At 25.1% G+C, this 16,512-nt stretch overlaps 3 protein-coding genes across 5 annotated transcripts in view; 1 reads left to right on the plus strand and 2 right to left on the minus strand.

Annotated features, from left to right (window-relative positions):
* Nucleotides 1-6,571, minus strand: part of LOC129607789 (fasciculation and elongation protein zeta-2) — a 92,590-nt gene extending 86,019 nt beyond the window's left edge. For both annotated transcript variants that reach the window (XM_055519087.1, XM_055519001.1), the window contains exon 1: nt 5,572-6,571. In XM_055519087.1, coding sequence (XP_055375062.1) covers nt 5,572-6,086 — 515 coding nt within the window. In that variant the 5' untranslated portion in view covers nt 6,087-6,571. The remainder of the gene's footprint in view (nt 1-5,571) is intronic.
* A 1,358-nt stretch (nt 6,572-7,929) lies between these two features.
* On the plus strand, nt 7,930-9,220 carry LOC129618411 (uncharacterized). The gene is made up of 3 exons (XM_055533149.1): nt 7,930-8,303; nt 8,364-8,558; nt 8,679-9,220. Exons 1-3 carry the CDS (start codon nt 8,199-8,201, stop codon nt 9,060-9,062), a joined length of 684 nt encoding a protein of 227 aa, XP_055389124.1. The 5' UTR covers nt 7,930-8,198; the 3' UTR covers nt 9,063-9,220.
* A 1,479-nt stretch (nt 9,221-10,699) lies between these two features.
* Nucleotides 10,700-16,512, minus strand: LOC129616015 (very long-chain-fatty-acid--CoA ligase bubblegum-like). 2 transcript variants are annotated; one of them, XM_055531551.1, is made up of 10 exons: nt 16,496-16,512; nt 13,184-13,458; nt 12,775-13,120; nt 12,560-12,661; nt 12,091-12,491; nt 11,922-12,031; nt 11,719-11,858; nt 11,367-11,657; nt 11,057-11,306; nt 10,700-11,001 (listed from the first exon to the last, which is right to left on the minus strand). In XM_055531551.1, exons 2-10 carry the CDS (start codon nt 13,405-13,407, stop codon nt 10,922-10,924), a joined length of 1,944 nt encoding a protein of 647 aa, XP_055387526.1. In that variant the 5' UTR covers nt 13,408-13,458; nt 16,496-16,512; the 3' UTR covers nt 10,700-10,921. The 2 variants fall into 2 exon arrangements, with proteins under 2 accessions (XP_055387526.1, XP_055387443.1); XM_055531468.1 differs by having other exon boundaries at nt 11,719-12,031.

Raw genomic sequence — 16,512 nt, forward strand, 5'->3', positions numbered from 1 at the left:
AAAATATTTCTTTTTATTTTTAATTTTTTCATGCATTAAAGAAACGATTTAGTAGAATTTTTTATAAGGTCAAGGTCGTCAATATTTTTACTCGTAATAGCTAATGTTAAGATATTTTATTTTTAAGTATGAATCAAATAAAATCGAGCATTATTGAATAAACTTTTGTATTAAATGTGGTACTTTCACCTATACTTATAAGTACATAAGTACATAATGCACATATATGTATACGTAAGTTCTTATATATCTAGTTCTATTAAAATTTGAAAAATGTTAAAAATATTACTTATTAGAACATTTAGTAACATTATTTGAAAATGTAGAAACACTAGATTTCTATATGTAGTTTGCACCGATGTGAAACTTTATATTATTATGGCATACTAATTATTTTTTGCAGCAAGATAAAAATATAATTAGTACCTAAATTTGAGATACGAAAATTTACTCGAACACTTTACTAAGAACACTTGAAACGGAATTTAGAAAAGAAAGTTATTTAGCTTCTTATACATGCACACCTAAATTAGCACTAAAAGAATTAAGTACTCACACATTAATTAAATTGCATAAGCCATTAAAAAATACAGAAAATAACTATACGAATAAGGAAATAAATCAAAACATAATCAAAATGCTATAATTACTAATTTTTGGGTTCTAGTAATTTAGTAAGTAGTAACGCACATAAAATAATTTATTTCAAAATTAAATAAGCCGGATAAAAATGTACAGCGGAAAAGTAAATAAAAAATCAAATGTAAGTAAATATGCAGATTTCACTCAATTCTAACATAAGTAACTAAACTTATTTACTTTAATTTAAGTACAAAAATTCCTTTTATTTTAAAAACTTTATAAAAAAATTCTTAATAGTACTAAGAAATAAGAACTCGTAATAATTTTGTTTTAGATTGTTTAATAAAATAATTACTTAAATTTATTTATGTATTCATGTTCTTATGACTTCATTTATCTAACTCTTTATTAGAAAATTGATTAAAGAAAATTTACCAAAATTTACTAAGATGAAGTTAATTCTAACTCAAATATGATTAAGTATTCACTAAGCAAGTATGCATATTTAAAGGTACGCTAACCCAAAGAAAATTTACTTTCGCATTACCTAATTACAGTATAACCAAAAAAAGAAAACTTTAATCTGTTCCTTCTATAAGTAAGACGTTAAACATCAAAAGCAGAAGCAATTGAACAAAAACATATAAGTATAAATAAATATATATACAGTTCTCCCCGGTTAAATGCACCACGCTTAATTGATTTTCCCCTTTTATTGAACGAAAAACTAAGGCAACTTTAAATCCCTATTAAAATATACATGAATAACATCGTTTAATTGAGTCCCGTTTAATTGAACAACTCGCTTAAATGAATCTCTTTTTTTGGTATTACCTTATAAAAACTGTGAAAAATTCCCCTGTTTATTGACCTGATAACGGCATAAACATTGTACGGAAATTTTTTATCCCACAAAATAAATTTATTGAAAACTTAGATGAAATGGAAACCTTTATTATTAAGAATCATTACAAACATAACCAAACGAAAATTACAAATTTTTTTAAATAGGTTTAATTTTTTATTATTCTATTTGTTGTTGTTAAACTAGCAATAGTAAATTTATTGAAAAATTAGATATAACGTATGAAATATTTTGTTTTCTTTGTAATATGAAATATTTATTTTTAATTTTTGTTATGTTATGTGATATAAAAATATTATGATTTAAATATTTTGAATTTGAATTCATAGTTACATTACTTAGATGGATTTAAAATAAAGAAAAATTTAAGTTTTTAAATTTTGAAATAAAAAAAAATTTGAGTTTTAGTATTTCATTAGTGTATCCCCTATTTTAAATATAGCTTTTTACCTAGGATATTTTGATAAGTATATGTAATAGGATATGCTTCCTATTGTTTTTATTAATTTTATGCAGTAGCAGGATCAAATTCGTTTTTGCGCCTGATCTTCAATAGCGAGTATTCGTTTTCATGCGTAAACGATTCAGTTAAAAAAATTCGTTTTATTGCACCAATTGTTCAATTAAACGGGATTTTTTTAATTGATTTACCCGCTTAATTGATACAAAAAGTGTGCAACTTTTCTCGGTTCAATTAACCGGGGAGAACTGTACACATTTTTACGTATATCAAGTATGTTTATACATATACATATAAGTATACTAACATAAGGTAAGTGCCCCTATTACTGACATATTTCGCAACAAATTCAACTTTGGCGTGAGATATTTTATATGTGGGACACAATAAATGATCGTATTTCCGATTTTTTGAATAATTTGGATAATTGGGAATAATGTTTTTTATAAAATTATTTAATCAAAATATTTTTTAATTCATAATTTTTCGATTAAAGACGAAGAGAAAAAATGTTCCTAATATTGACATAACCGCAAATGTTTGTGTCTATTACTGACAGTTTGTGTTCCTAATACTGACAATGTAATTTTATATGCTGTAATCCATATTCTATATATGAATAATGGTTTAAAATGGTTAAAATGATAATATTCAATAAAAATGGAATAATAATTTGGATTTCTACGGATATTTCATTTTATTTAAAAAAAAAATTAAAAATTTATCATATTATAATTCAAACAAAAATAAAAAAAATATTTTTTATTGAATTAAAGGTAAAAATATGTGAAATTCAGCTGATTTGAATTTATTATTACTGTAGAATGTACTTTTGCTAGTAGTCTTAATATGCAACAATGAATAAATAAAAATTTTTAAAAGATATTTAAGTATGAAAATCTAATTCGAAATTATATAATTTTTTATAAAGTATTATAAGTAATATTTGCTACAGATGTATTCTTATAAATAATACCTAAAATATGATGTACCGATCACACGAAATTATAAGAAATCATATCAATATATTCTAAAGCTGCTAATAAGCCTATTCTAAAGCTGCTTTTTGCTTTAACAAAGACTATTTATGTATTAAGTACGTAACGAGAGCAACCCATTCTTAATTTTTGGAACAACATTTCGGGTTATTAAAAAGGACTCCTTTTCTTATTTAAAAAGAACCATTTCCGTTGTGATATTTGTTATGACGTTAACGTTTACAGTAATTTCAAAGCATTTTTTTAGAAAGCGAATTGTACTGTTTTATTGACAGTATTGTATACAATATTGACACACAATTTGTTAGACGAATATCACTATTAAAAAGGTAAAAAGGTCGCAGTCAGATATAAGTTTTCACAAACGTAATCGATTTTCATTCGACAGAAATAGTTTAAACAATTTTAAAGTATAAAGAAATTATTTTTATTAATTAAAATGAATATCAAAATTACAACTTTATACTGACATAATTTTGTACATAATATTGACCCTCTTTAGATCGTATTACCGACACCCGTTTTTAAAGCTAAAATACTCCGAACCTGTAGTAAATTCTTAGTGTCAGAATTCGGACATTAGAAAGAAAATTCAAATTCGATTTTAATTAAATAAATACGAAAATAAAAATTTAAATATTCTAAAAATGACGACATTTGTAAAAATACGGATTTTTGACGTATTACTGACACATATGTCAGTAATAGAAGCAGGGTCGAATTTTAGATGTTCCTAATACTGATAGGAATTATTTTTTAAAATTCTTATTTATTTAACGTTTTTACTCCGAATAACTTATAAAATAAGATAAAGAATAATCAAAATATTTAATTTAATATAAATACATATATTTTTAACCGTCAAATAAGTCAAAAAACAATAAAAACAAAATCGGAAAAATTAAGCAAAAAGTATAAGAAATTCTCCAATGCAACCCACTTTTGCTATGTCTATAGAAACAAAACTGATTTATGTTCAATATTTTGGAGTTATTTCAAAACTAAATAAAAGGAAGTATTGCGATAATTTGAATTAATCTAGAAATAAAAAAATATATATATGTTGTATAGAGAAAATCTCTTAATAATTATAAAAAACCTCATGTATGTCAGTATTACCGCCACTGTCAGTATTAGCTACACTTACCTTAAATAAAGAAAAGTTTTTACTTATATAATAAAAGTAATAACACACATTCATACACCTAAGTATGTAATCTGTATACATTTAATATTGCAGGATAATATAAAAAAAAGGGAATAAAAAGAAAGACAGAAGTACGATGACACTACTTTTCTACACTACTCTACTGGATCGATACCAAAGGTTTGTTGTTTTTTTCTTTACTTTTATAATTTATTGCGCATGTCCTTATTTTATCCATGTAGTAAATTTTCGTTATGATTATTAAACTTATAATATGTATATATATATAAAGGACTTCCTGGTCTTTATATCCCAAATGAAGAAGTTGAACTTTAAATAAATAATAATCTTTCAAAATTGTCTTTTTTGCGTATTGTTGCCAAATTGTTGAGAAACGAATGTAAAATGCAATTTTTCTAAATTTATAGTATGTATAGCTAGACATGTACCTGTTCTTGTATATAGTTACAAAAATATTAAATATAAAATCTTAATTTTGAAATACTTAGAAAATTTCATTTCAGGAATAATATGGAAAGATGGGTATGTATACTTTATATATGTATACATAACGCCTTCGTATACCAGTTCAATTCAATTGTATTTTTTATACAAAAAGGATAATGAAGTAGGTATAAATCTGAGGTGTTTATTTACTTTTTAATAGTTTGAGTAAAAATTCATAATTAAAATTAATGACTGAGTAGGTCTTTAAATTTAATTTATTTATTTATAACAAACTACGACAATTTCTCATAAAGCTTAATCGTCATTAAAAAATTTTATTTTTTTTGAAGTATAATTCATAGAAAGAAAATTTATTTTACCCACCTAATACATATAATTCCTATAAAAAATTCAGTAAGAATTTACACAGAACTTGAAATTATCTAATAAGTACGTACTTATAATATTTTTAAATAAATCTAGTTAAATCTGAGAATATTTTTTTATTATTTCTCTTAAAATTTTAATTTGTATTAAATTTTAAAATAAAATAAAATGCTATTTCAATTTTAATTCAATTAGTATGGCTTAAGTAACAAAAATTTTACATAAAATTGCAAAAAAAAACTTAAGCATTTAAATTTCTTTCATTTCTTTTTAATAAAAAAAAAGAAAACTTTTAGGTGTCATGACTTCAGCTTTAGGAATTTTCTAACCTTTTCTTTTTTCGAAAATTTTCATTTACCTGTAGATCAATATTGAAATAAAAAGCAAATGAAAAAAAACTTATAAAATGAATGAGATAAGAACTACGTCATTTATAGGTGTGTTATTTAATTTTTTCCGAATTTCAAAGGATATTTTCATACAAACTAAATGGGGTCCACTGTTTAATATAACCTTATTTAGTTCACAAATTTAATTTAGTCAAAAATATAACAAGGTATAATTTAATTATACCTAGTAAATTTATTTACTTAATTAAATCTAATTAAGTACGTGCTATTTTAATAAATTTTTTTGATATTTTAAGTGTACAAAATACGTATATTTTCTGTAGGTCGGTACTTACTGGCATTCGTTCATGATTTCCTCTTGGCTTCGAACTTGTACTGGCGCTAATTCTTCAACATTTTCTTCATAATTTCCAAAACATTTTGTAATTTTTTCATCAAATGTATTTACCAAATCTTCAAGACTTCCACTAAAAGTTTCAGTAAAATTATCAACATTTGTATCTTTCATATTCATTGTAGTTATAGCATTGTTTATGTTAGTAGTTGTTGTGTTTCCTGAATTACAATTTGGACTACCATTTTTGCTAATGTGAACGTCACGAACAGCTTCTTCCAATAACAAAATATTATCAGTTTCTTTCAAATTTAAATTTAATGTATCACTTAATGATTTTAGAGTGTTTGCATTATTTGCACCAACTCCACCACCGTTTGTAACACCAACGTTATTACCACCACCACCAACTGTTTGGGTAATAAAATCATTACCACCCCATTCATCTGTTTCCTCGAATTGGGCCAATGGAGCCTCAAATTTTAACTCGGCCATTTTTGCACCGAGATCCCGCATTGCAAAATTTACCAAGCGCGAAATATAACAATTCCTTTAAGTTTCACTCTTTTCTACTTTTTTCCTTAATTTTTTTTAATATTGTGTTAATTTTTTTTTTCACTTTTAATTGTAATATTTTTGACAATTTTGTATTTTTTCAAGACTAAAATATTTTCAATAAAAAACCAAATTAAATTAAAAAAAAAATTACTGCACTGCACTAGATTTTGCAGTTTTTCTTTTATGTTTTTATTTTTTTTTTTTGCTTTTATTATCGATTTTTCCCCAAAATCAAAAACTGGAGAATTTTTTCTGCTAGTCCTTTTTTACTTTAAAATATATTATTTATTTTCAATATTTTTCAAAAAACTAGTAAATATTTAATTCAAAATTAAAAAATAATTTTAAAAAATTGTATTTTAAATTCAAATATTGTTTGTTTAGGTACTACATGTAAGTTAACGCGACGCTCCTATTCTTTAATTTTAAAGAAATGTCACTCTCCGAAGTCAAAAACCAACTAACTTTAATTTTCAGGAGAAAATTTTGACTTTTCCGTTTTCTGTTCGTGCTGCCAGTTTGTTTAAACGTATTTTTGACAGCTTTCATTATATAAATATAGTATTTTCAATTTACACAAAGTTTCTTCCCGAAATAAAATATTTGAGTACTTTTAGAAGACAAAAAATAAAAACTATTTGTTGTCATTTTCTTTTAGTATCTCTAAGTTTAAATATTTACATATCAATTGAAAAATTGATCTAGGTAATTTGTTTTCCTTTTCCAAATACGTCAAATAAATATCAATAAAGTTTTGGTTATATAGTTTTTTTTTTTTTAAATATGAAAATGGGACAGTTGACATTTATCTGCAAATTAAATATTAGATTTCTGTAAGAGAGCGAGTACCTTTAATTAATGTATACACCGTGCAGGTGTGTAACGTTTCAATATTTTGTGTTTTATTAATGTGTTCAAATTTAAACTACTTATGAATATATAATGTACAGTTGGAAATGGAACGGTCTTTTTCGGTATACGAATTAAACATAACTACATGTAGCTCTTTTCTTTATTGTCTTAAATGTCAATTTTATAAAAAAAATACATTTCAAATTTTAAAATTGCAAGCCAAAAAAATCCGAGAACTCAAAATACAACTGATATAGATTAGAAATACTATTTTGACCTACCGGAAAAATTTTTTGTTGCTGTACAGATCATCTATGCGTTTATTCGAGGTTGTGTAGCTATGCTCAGTTTTGGCTAGTCATATGGAGTAGTTTGACCACGTAAATGGAATGTAACTAATAGATTAGCAATATGCAATTTAAACTATTGCAATACAGAAAGTTAATGTGCGGCGGAGATTCTAAACCCCAAATATTAGAAGACCGAGCTAAATTTACATTTACAAATCCAACTTTACGAATCACGATAAAATGTATTGCAAAAATAAGGGTTTGCTGTTTTTATTACTTTTGATAAGAAAAGCAGAAAAAAGTAAAAGGCGTATTAAGAGTAATGGGCTAATTTATCGTCAATAGTGATTGACGGTCACTTCCCACAAAAATCTTAGTGTTCTTAAGTGATCTTAAATCACTTCCCACAAAAATATAAATTTGATTTTAATGGTTTGAATACTATTTCTGTAGGAAGTGATTTGAGTTAACTCATATTGTACACCAAAGTTCCGGCAAATATAACAATACTGTGTTGTATTTTTTGTAAGTTTTCTCCGTACCTCTAATAGATTGCATTAAAGTGGTGTAGGAGTATCCCTACCAATTTTATACTGTCAAATCTTGTTTGCTTCTAGTTTCAAGATTATCAAAGTTTAGTTTCTTTCATAGAAGCGTTTTTGTTTTGTTATCAGAATTATAATTTTTTGATTTAAGTGTTGTTTTAAAAAATTTTCAAAAACTTTAGTTTTTGTAGTCAAAACATAAATAGAATTTATTTAAAAAATCCAAATCATTCAAATTGTTTAACAATTTTTGTTAGTAATTATAAGTAAAAGTAAATGCATTCAAAATACTGTAAAGCTTAATTGGTTCATGGCTAAAAAAATAAAAAATAATGATAACTTGAAATAGGTATAACCTACATTTAAAAATAGAATAAAGGACAATGGAACAATATAAAAATTTACTGCAGAGTATCTCATCAGTTTTTAATGAAACCGCTGGCAATAAAAATTGCGATATTGATATAAATAATGATAGAACTTTAAAAGTAATTTCGAAACATGACTTTAATAAACTTTTATTTTCACATTAATTTTGTTGCTTCCAGTGGAAAACCTTGCATCATAATCAGTATGCCTCAAAAAAAGATGGAAAAAAAATGAAAAGTTCTGCAAATAACGAGTTCGTTACAGCTAATATTAATGATGCACTCAAAACAGAAGGCAATATAGACATTAAACAGGAAAATTATGAAGATGAGTCTTGGGATTCAAACTCTTCCACATCAGTTGATTTTAAAAAAGTAAGGAAAAAGCAAATTGAAGTATTGGTTGTTCTAAATTTCAATATAAAAAATTTACTTGCGATATTTTTAAAACTAGTTTTACCTAAATATTTACATATAATTGATTTTCATTTTTAGAAACATAAACGTGAGAAGAAAATTGAAAGCAGAGACAAAAAGTTTTTGAGAAAGTCAAACCGAAAACGAAAATCATCTAATTTTCAAAAAGTTTCAGAACTTCGATTAAGATCAGTAACTCATCGTAATAAAAAACAAGATAAAATAGTTTCATCCACTAGTATTATGAATAATAATATTGTTCTAAGTTCACCTCAGTCAGATGAAGAAGTTTTCCATTCATTTGGTAAAACGATAGCTTTGCAGTTAAAAGAGTTAAATAAATTTAGTAAAATAGAAGCTCACAAGACAATTCAAGAAATCCAAAATCTCGTAGCCACACGAATAGTAAAAATTTTAGCACAAGTAGAAGATCAATCAATTAATAACTCATCAAAACCCTAGTTCTACACGATTTTTTTTTTTAAATATTTTGTTATGTTTTAACAAATACCAAAGAATGTCTTACATATTTTAATGTAATTAAAATTATCAAATGTGTCTTGCAAAAGTGTTATGTGAAAAACCATTGGTTAAAAAATAAAATTTTTAAATTATATGGACAATTATATAATTATATGTACATTTTTTGTGAAATTTTTAATATTGGATGCATTTACAACAATCTTTCTGGGTTTAATCGTCAATCTTTATTTGGTGACTATTAAGGTTATTCGAATATTTTCTTAAAGTATTTAATAAGACATCTATCGGTTAAATATGAAAACATTATACACTAGTGTTAAGTATAGTATAACATCTTTATTGGTATGAGCTGCAGCATTGACAAAAACCAAATTCACAATAACTTGCGTCTTTTGTTTTTACAAAATATTACTCGAATAAATGGAGTGAGTCACGGACACTTTGTCCGTTTTTGTTTAATAAGTTGGTGCAATAATTTGCTAAAATATTAGCAAAATATTAAGTTTTTTCCAAACATGTTAGTTGAACATTAACGATATTTCACATAATTTAATCATAATTTCATAGCAATAGTTGAAAATCAACATTTCATTCAAGAAATATTGAAAAATATAACATCTTTCAACATTCCAAAACTCACGACCTTTTTCTTACATAAAGCCATTTTCATACAAAAAAATTATCAAAAGTTGTTTTGCTTTGATCAATTTCCCATCCTCTCATTTCTCCCACTTTCTTCTCATTAAAATTTTAAATCGTAATTGTTGTTGCAATTGGTTCTAATAGAACATACCATTCGAATAAAACGAGAGAGATAAAGAAAAAAAATTGCAAAAAAAATGTGATATCATAAGATCATAATTCATAGATATGTTTACTTTTTTTTCTCTTTCATAATGAAATGAGTGATAATATATTTCATATGACAAAAAAATAGTGCCGTATAAAAATATCAAACTCGTAATGTAAGTATTTTTCTTTATACATTAAAATTTTAATTTATTTCCACCAAGGCAGAGTAGAAATCGTTAAGACAGAGTGAGGATATTCGCCCTCACTCCGCCCGCGTTGCTTCTTGTAAGTACAGTATACAGTTAATTTCATTTTAAAGAAACTTTTTGGCGCAATTTATGTTTTCCTACTTCCTGAGAAAGACCAGGTAATACTTTATTGTGATATTAATTAGCTTCTATAATAAATAAATTTAAACCGCGTTGCATGACTAAATATTAAACCGTCATCCAATTTTACTGTAATTAGAGCTATGTTATACTTTAGATCATGTTAACAAGGTTCAAATTCCAAAGATCTTTAATTAGATAATTTATTAACGACAGAAGAAGCGAAAAATTTTAGATGCTCTGGAACGTTTTTATTAAAAATGTTCCAGATAAAATTTTTTAATAAAATTTTAAGGGAGTTTAGAATTTGACTAATTGGAGATCTATTCATACTAAATAGTAGACTAAACAATTAGAATCCTACTGTAGTTATATTTTTGATTGAGAGTTTTATACAATTTTAAAAAGAAAAAAACACAAAAAGTAACGATAATTTTTCTTTTAATTTTTATTGACGTAGAAAAACTTAACTTTCAATCAATAAAGATAATTAAATGCAAGTAATATGAATTTGTGTTAAATCTAAGTAACTTAATCACTTAATTAGATTAATAAATGAAAACTATTAAATTATTAATAATGGGTAAAGGAAATAAGGATGCTCGAACACTTTAAACATTTTAAACTTATAATTTTTATAAAGCTTTTTAAGACTAGCGTTCTATTTACTATTATTTTGGATAAACTGAATTTCATCTGCAAAACAAATGTAATGCATTAATTCTCTCTATAAAAACTTTCAATTGTTTCTTTGTATTTTTCAACTACAGAATTTCGTTTAACTTTCATTGTAGGACCTAAAAAAGAAGTGATGAAAAGTTTACACTGACTTTGCACAAAATAAATGATTACCTAATTCACCGGTTACTATTGAAAAATCATGTGGTAGTATAGCAAACTTTTGAATTTTCTGTGCATTTGATATTGAATGAATATTAGCTCTGTCAATCCCATCTTGAATTGATTTCAAAACAATAGGGCATGGCCCAGCTTCAATTACTTCTTTTAAAGTTTTACAATTACATCCCAAATTTTTAAAAAATTCCATGACTTCTGGCATCAATGCATCGAGTGGAGACATATCATCTGGATTGATTTCAGTCTAAATGGAACACTATTAAACGAACATTGAAATTTCAATGAAAATGTATACACTTTCTACCTTTAAAGCTAACAATATTGCCACGAATTTTTGGCGGTCGCCTACTAAAAATGCATTACTAACTATAGGTAACTCAGCTTTAACTAAGTTTTCAACGTAAATTGGAGCAATATTTTCACCACCTGCCGTTATGATTATGTCCTTAAGGCGTCCTGTTATTGTTACATATCCATTTTTATCAATTCGCGCGATATCCCCAGTATGCAAATATCCTTCATCATCTAAAGCCTCTTTAGTTTTTTCTAATAAACCAATATACCCCATAAATATATTGCGACCGTTTAGACATAACTTAAAACAGAATTTTTATTAAAAATTTACCAAAATAAAGTATATATATACGAAAATTTACCTCACCATTACCATCTTTATCTGGATTTATAATTTTTGCATCACAACCTGAAATTGGAACTCCAACGGATTCCAGATTTAAAGGTCCATCTGGTGGTGAAACTAAATGTGGTGCAGATGTTTCTGTCATTCCAAAAGCATCTAAAATTTTTATATCCAAACTTAGAAAATATTTTTTAGTTTCCACAGACAAAGGAGCTGAACCACTAGCAAGAGAAACACAACGATCCAAACCAAGAGCTTCTTTTATTTTTGACATAAGTATTCTGCGCACTAGTTTATACGAAAAACTATGAACTGGTTTTTGATTTGAACTATGAAACAAAAGAGAAACTTTATTTTACACAAAAGTATTTACTTTTTATAGAATTACTCAGTAGTTTCAGCCATATAGTGCTGCAAAGTAATATTTTTACCCCACATTGCTATAGCTTTTTTTAGAAAATTACTTTGAGCTCCAAGAGCTTTCATTTTTTCATGAATTTTTTCATATACTCGGGGGACGCCAAAAAAACGAGTTGGACGTGCAGCTTGTAATGTATTTACTAAACTTCCTTTTAAGGAATCACGATCTCCAAACCACGCACAGCCTGCATAACATAAACAAATATAAAACTCCAACACTTGTGCTGCAATATGACTTAATGGTAAGTATGAAACAAAAACTTCTTCACCAAAACGAGAATTTCCTAAAAATTTTATTGTTGATTGGCAGGCAAATAGGATATTATCATGAGATAGCATTGCTCCTTTAGCTTGCCCTGTTGTACCCGACTTTAAATATGAAAAAAAAAAATTGAATTTTCGCCAAATATTTTTGTTTAATTTTTTATCTTCAGTACCGTAAAAACCACTGAGCAGCATTCGTTAACAACAACATTATTTTTTCTTCTATGGTACTCTTCATTAAACTCTGTAACATCCATTTCTTCTAAGTCTGACCACTAAAACAAAGAGGAAATTTAGTATTGTTGATTTGATTTATTTTGATTTATTGCTTATTTTTTTAATTTATTAAAGGTAATGTAATTTTTAGAGTTATTACATATTTACTTACCCGGCAATATCCCATTTCTGTTCCAACAAAGGACTCATATGGTCCATTAAGTTGTACAACAGCTTTTAAAAATGGTAATTTATGTCTTATTTCACGAATTTTGTTCATTTGTTTTGTATCATCTACAATAACGACATTAGTACGTGATGTTTTTAAAATGTGATATGTAGCCTCTGTGGAATTTGTTGTATAAACGCCTGTAATTATTCCATGAGCATGTATTGCTGCTAATGCTGATATAAACCATTCAGGGCAATTAAACGCTATAACAGCAACAGAAAAATACTCATCAAGTCCAAGTTTAATAAAGCTCTTTGCAATATGTTCAACCTTTTTTTGGTAATCTCTTTAAAAACAAAAAAATTAACTTTTAATTTGCTCAAAAACTTCTGTTTCCTAACTAACTTACTTATATGTAATTGGGGTCCATTTGGAATGTGAATTTTTATACATTAACGATGGATTATTCGGATATTCTTTAACAACTCTATCAAAAATATCAACAATTGATACAGGTTGTATCGTTGGTTCACGTTCAATCTTTAATTTGACACATTTTTCTGGATTGATGGTCCAATAACTATCAGCTGGCTTTATTTTACTATTTTTACTGCATTCAGAAAGTATAACCATGATGATTTAGGGGTTGGAAGGAAACCAAAATTGTACAATTAAGCTGTAAAACTACAAAATATTTATAAACCATTGATTAAATGTTTTTTTTTTGCATAAAAACAGGGGATTTTAAGAGAAATTAAAAAGCATTTTCAACTTAAAGAAATTTCAAATTCAATAGTACGTATCGGATACTAACGTATGATTTAAAAATTAAAAAAAAAACAAAGTACGTCGAAGTTCATATGTGTGTATATCCTGATTTGGTTGCAAAAATATTTAGCTTTTAAATCATGCTTATACTATGTCAATTACAATTGCAATTTTCTTGTATTACACACACACACATACAATTTTTTTTTAAATATTAACATTTTGCATAATGTTACTTAATTTTTAAAGCTTGAATTTCTAAGTTGACTTAATATATATCGAAAAATCAACGTATGATTTTTTAAACTTATATCGTACTTATAAATATTGTTCCAAAAGAAAATTTTCCGTCCTATTAGACAAGTCGTTATGTATATATACTCAATCTAGTACAGTTATTGACAATTTGTTAGAAATGTTGGCTTTTCTACAAATTATTAAAAAATTTCAATAAACCACAAAAACATTTACTTTTACAATTTTGAATGCGGTTAAAAAAATTTTATATCGGCATTCACACAACACCACAAACTTCTTTTATCAAACTGTTATTGTAGAGCATATTTTCAATACTATAAGAATTTTTTTTCTTACTCATGCTTATATATTATGTAAAGTGTTGTAAATGCATCTTTAGGTAGGTGTGACAGTTGTGTGACTGATTATATAATGATAACGCGTCATTATTATTATAACAATAACATATTATTAATGATAATAAACGTATACTTTTGAATAGAAAACAGCTTATATACATACATATATATTATGTGTACATATGTTATAACTTTTTTATTTACACAATTATTATCTACCCCACAAGGGACTTGTGTAAAAAAATTAAAAGAAATTCATTACAAATAGTTTTTTGAATTTTATAACAATTTTTGTGAATTTAAGGTACAATTTCAGTTTATTAGGTTAAAATTTTCGCTTTAATAATTTCACCTTGATAATGAAACTATGCGCCATGTTAATCTTTTAATTTTTGAATTGGTGGAAATCGTACTTTATAGAATGTACTTTTATATATTTAACTTACACACATAATTAATTTAATTAATTAATTACAATGTGCTTGAAAATTTATTTATGAAAATCATAAACTTTTGAATACGTTTTCATGCTTTTTACTCATATACTTTTACGTTACTTTAAAACGTTCATATTAGTAATCTTATTCGAAAAAAATTTATTTACATATTTATAATCGTTTAGTACTATAAAATTAATCTAATTAATACTAAAATTAGTTTATGTTTTATTCGTTAAGATATTTAAGTAAATTAAATTTAATTATATAAAATTAATTTGAATTAAATATGTTTTAATTATTCAGTGAACCAAAGCAAATTCAAATATATTTAGGTACCTACTTAAAACCATATTAAATTTTATTAGGAATATTAAGTAGAATAATAGAGCGCCTGTGATTTTTTAATTAAATTTGCAAAATTTTGAAAAACAAATAGAATTAAATTTATTTATTTCTGTAGGAATTTTTTTCTTCTATTAAAATAACAAAACTGTGTACATGTACATATATAAATATGTTTAATTTAAAAAATTAATAAATTATTAAATTAATTATACTGTTATGATATATGTATGTATATTAGCCGCGTATTCATTATATTTAAAAAATTTGTCACTTGAACGGATGAACATTAAATTCTATCAGTATACGTATGAAAAACTGAATAAAATTTTTATTTAATATATGTATGTATGTATATGTATGTCTACATTATGTAGATATAAAATATAATATAATTATACGGGAAATATAATTTTACGGGATTTTTAATTTAATTCAATTTTTAAGACCTAATTTTAACTCCTTCCCGAATTCCCATGTAAATACATATATAAAATCATAAATAATTGCATTGAACTTACATAACAAATAATTTTAGGTTTCGATAATTAAAATTTAAATTTGACGTATTGAGAAAAATTTTTAATTAAAAATAATAAATATTTAATAAATATATGAAAATTAACTTAAATTTTAAAAAAAATTTTTGTTCTGTTATAAAAAAATTTGTTTAAAGTAAATGGAAAAATTTACATTTTGATCTAAGTCTTATTAAAGTCGTAAATACAAATCTGTTTCGATATCAGACTTGGTCTCTATTCTCATTAGATTTTCCATTCGATTTTGCAAAAGTAAAATTGTACTCTGGCTTCAACATTGTAGCCACTGTGTTTACTTTACAAAGATGAATATCGCGTTCCATATAGTTCTACATAAATTTTGACGGATCCCTCTATTTCATATTGTTTAAAAATCATTTTTATCAGCTGACTTTTGTTATTGTTATAATTTTCGTAGTATATGTACGTAAAATCATTAAATTTTAACGTAAAATCTGATCACATAATTTTAGTCTGATATATAAACAGTCATCACACCATATGTTTCATTTATTATGACATTCTTACATACATATCTTATGTAAAATTTAAGTTTAATTACAAAATTTTAATTTAAATTTATTTCAAGTACAAAATTTTTTTTCTACCATTTTCCCTACTCAATATGATTAAAATTTTAATCATATCATCACTATTAAATTTCTAAATGTAATCAAATTTGGTATAAAGTATAAAATAATTGGTGGCCAATAATGTTGACCAATCATTTTTTTTTAACTTAATTACAAAATTATTAATTTTGGTAAATTGTAGTCATATTTCAATTGTCTTATATAACAAATCCATGTAATTATTTCAAAAAATTTCGCGTAACTATGTAGACTTTTATTAATTTCACTTTATTTAATTTTTTATTAAACACAAATTTTGACAATAGATTTTAAAGTGCGATTTTTTCAAATTAGTTAAACACATTCCGTTATTATTCAGAAATTTACAAAATAATAATTTAATATTTATGTATTTATACCTACAATCAACAACGTGATGAACAAATTATGATTTGTTTACCTACCGTGTTTAACATTCCAA

Source organism: Condylostylus longicornis, unplaced genomic scaffold (genome assembly GCF_029603195.1).
Source record: "Condylostylus longicornis isolate FDR11 unplaced genomic scaffold, ASM2960319v2 ptg000001l, whole genome shotgun sequence".
NCBI classification, from domain to species: Eukaryota; Metazoa; Arthropoda; class Insecta; order Diptera; family Dolichopodidae; genus Condylostylus; species Condylostylus longicornis.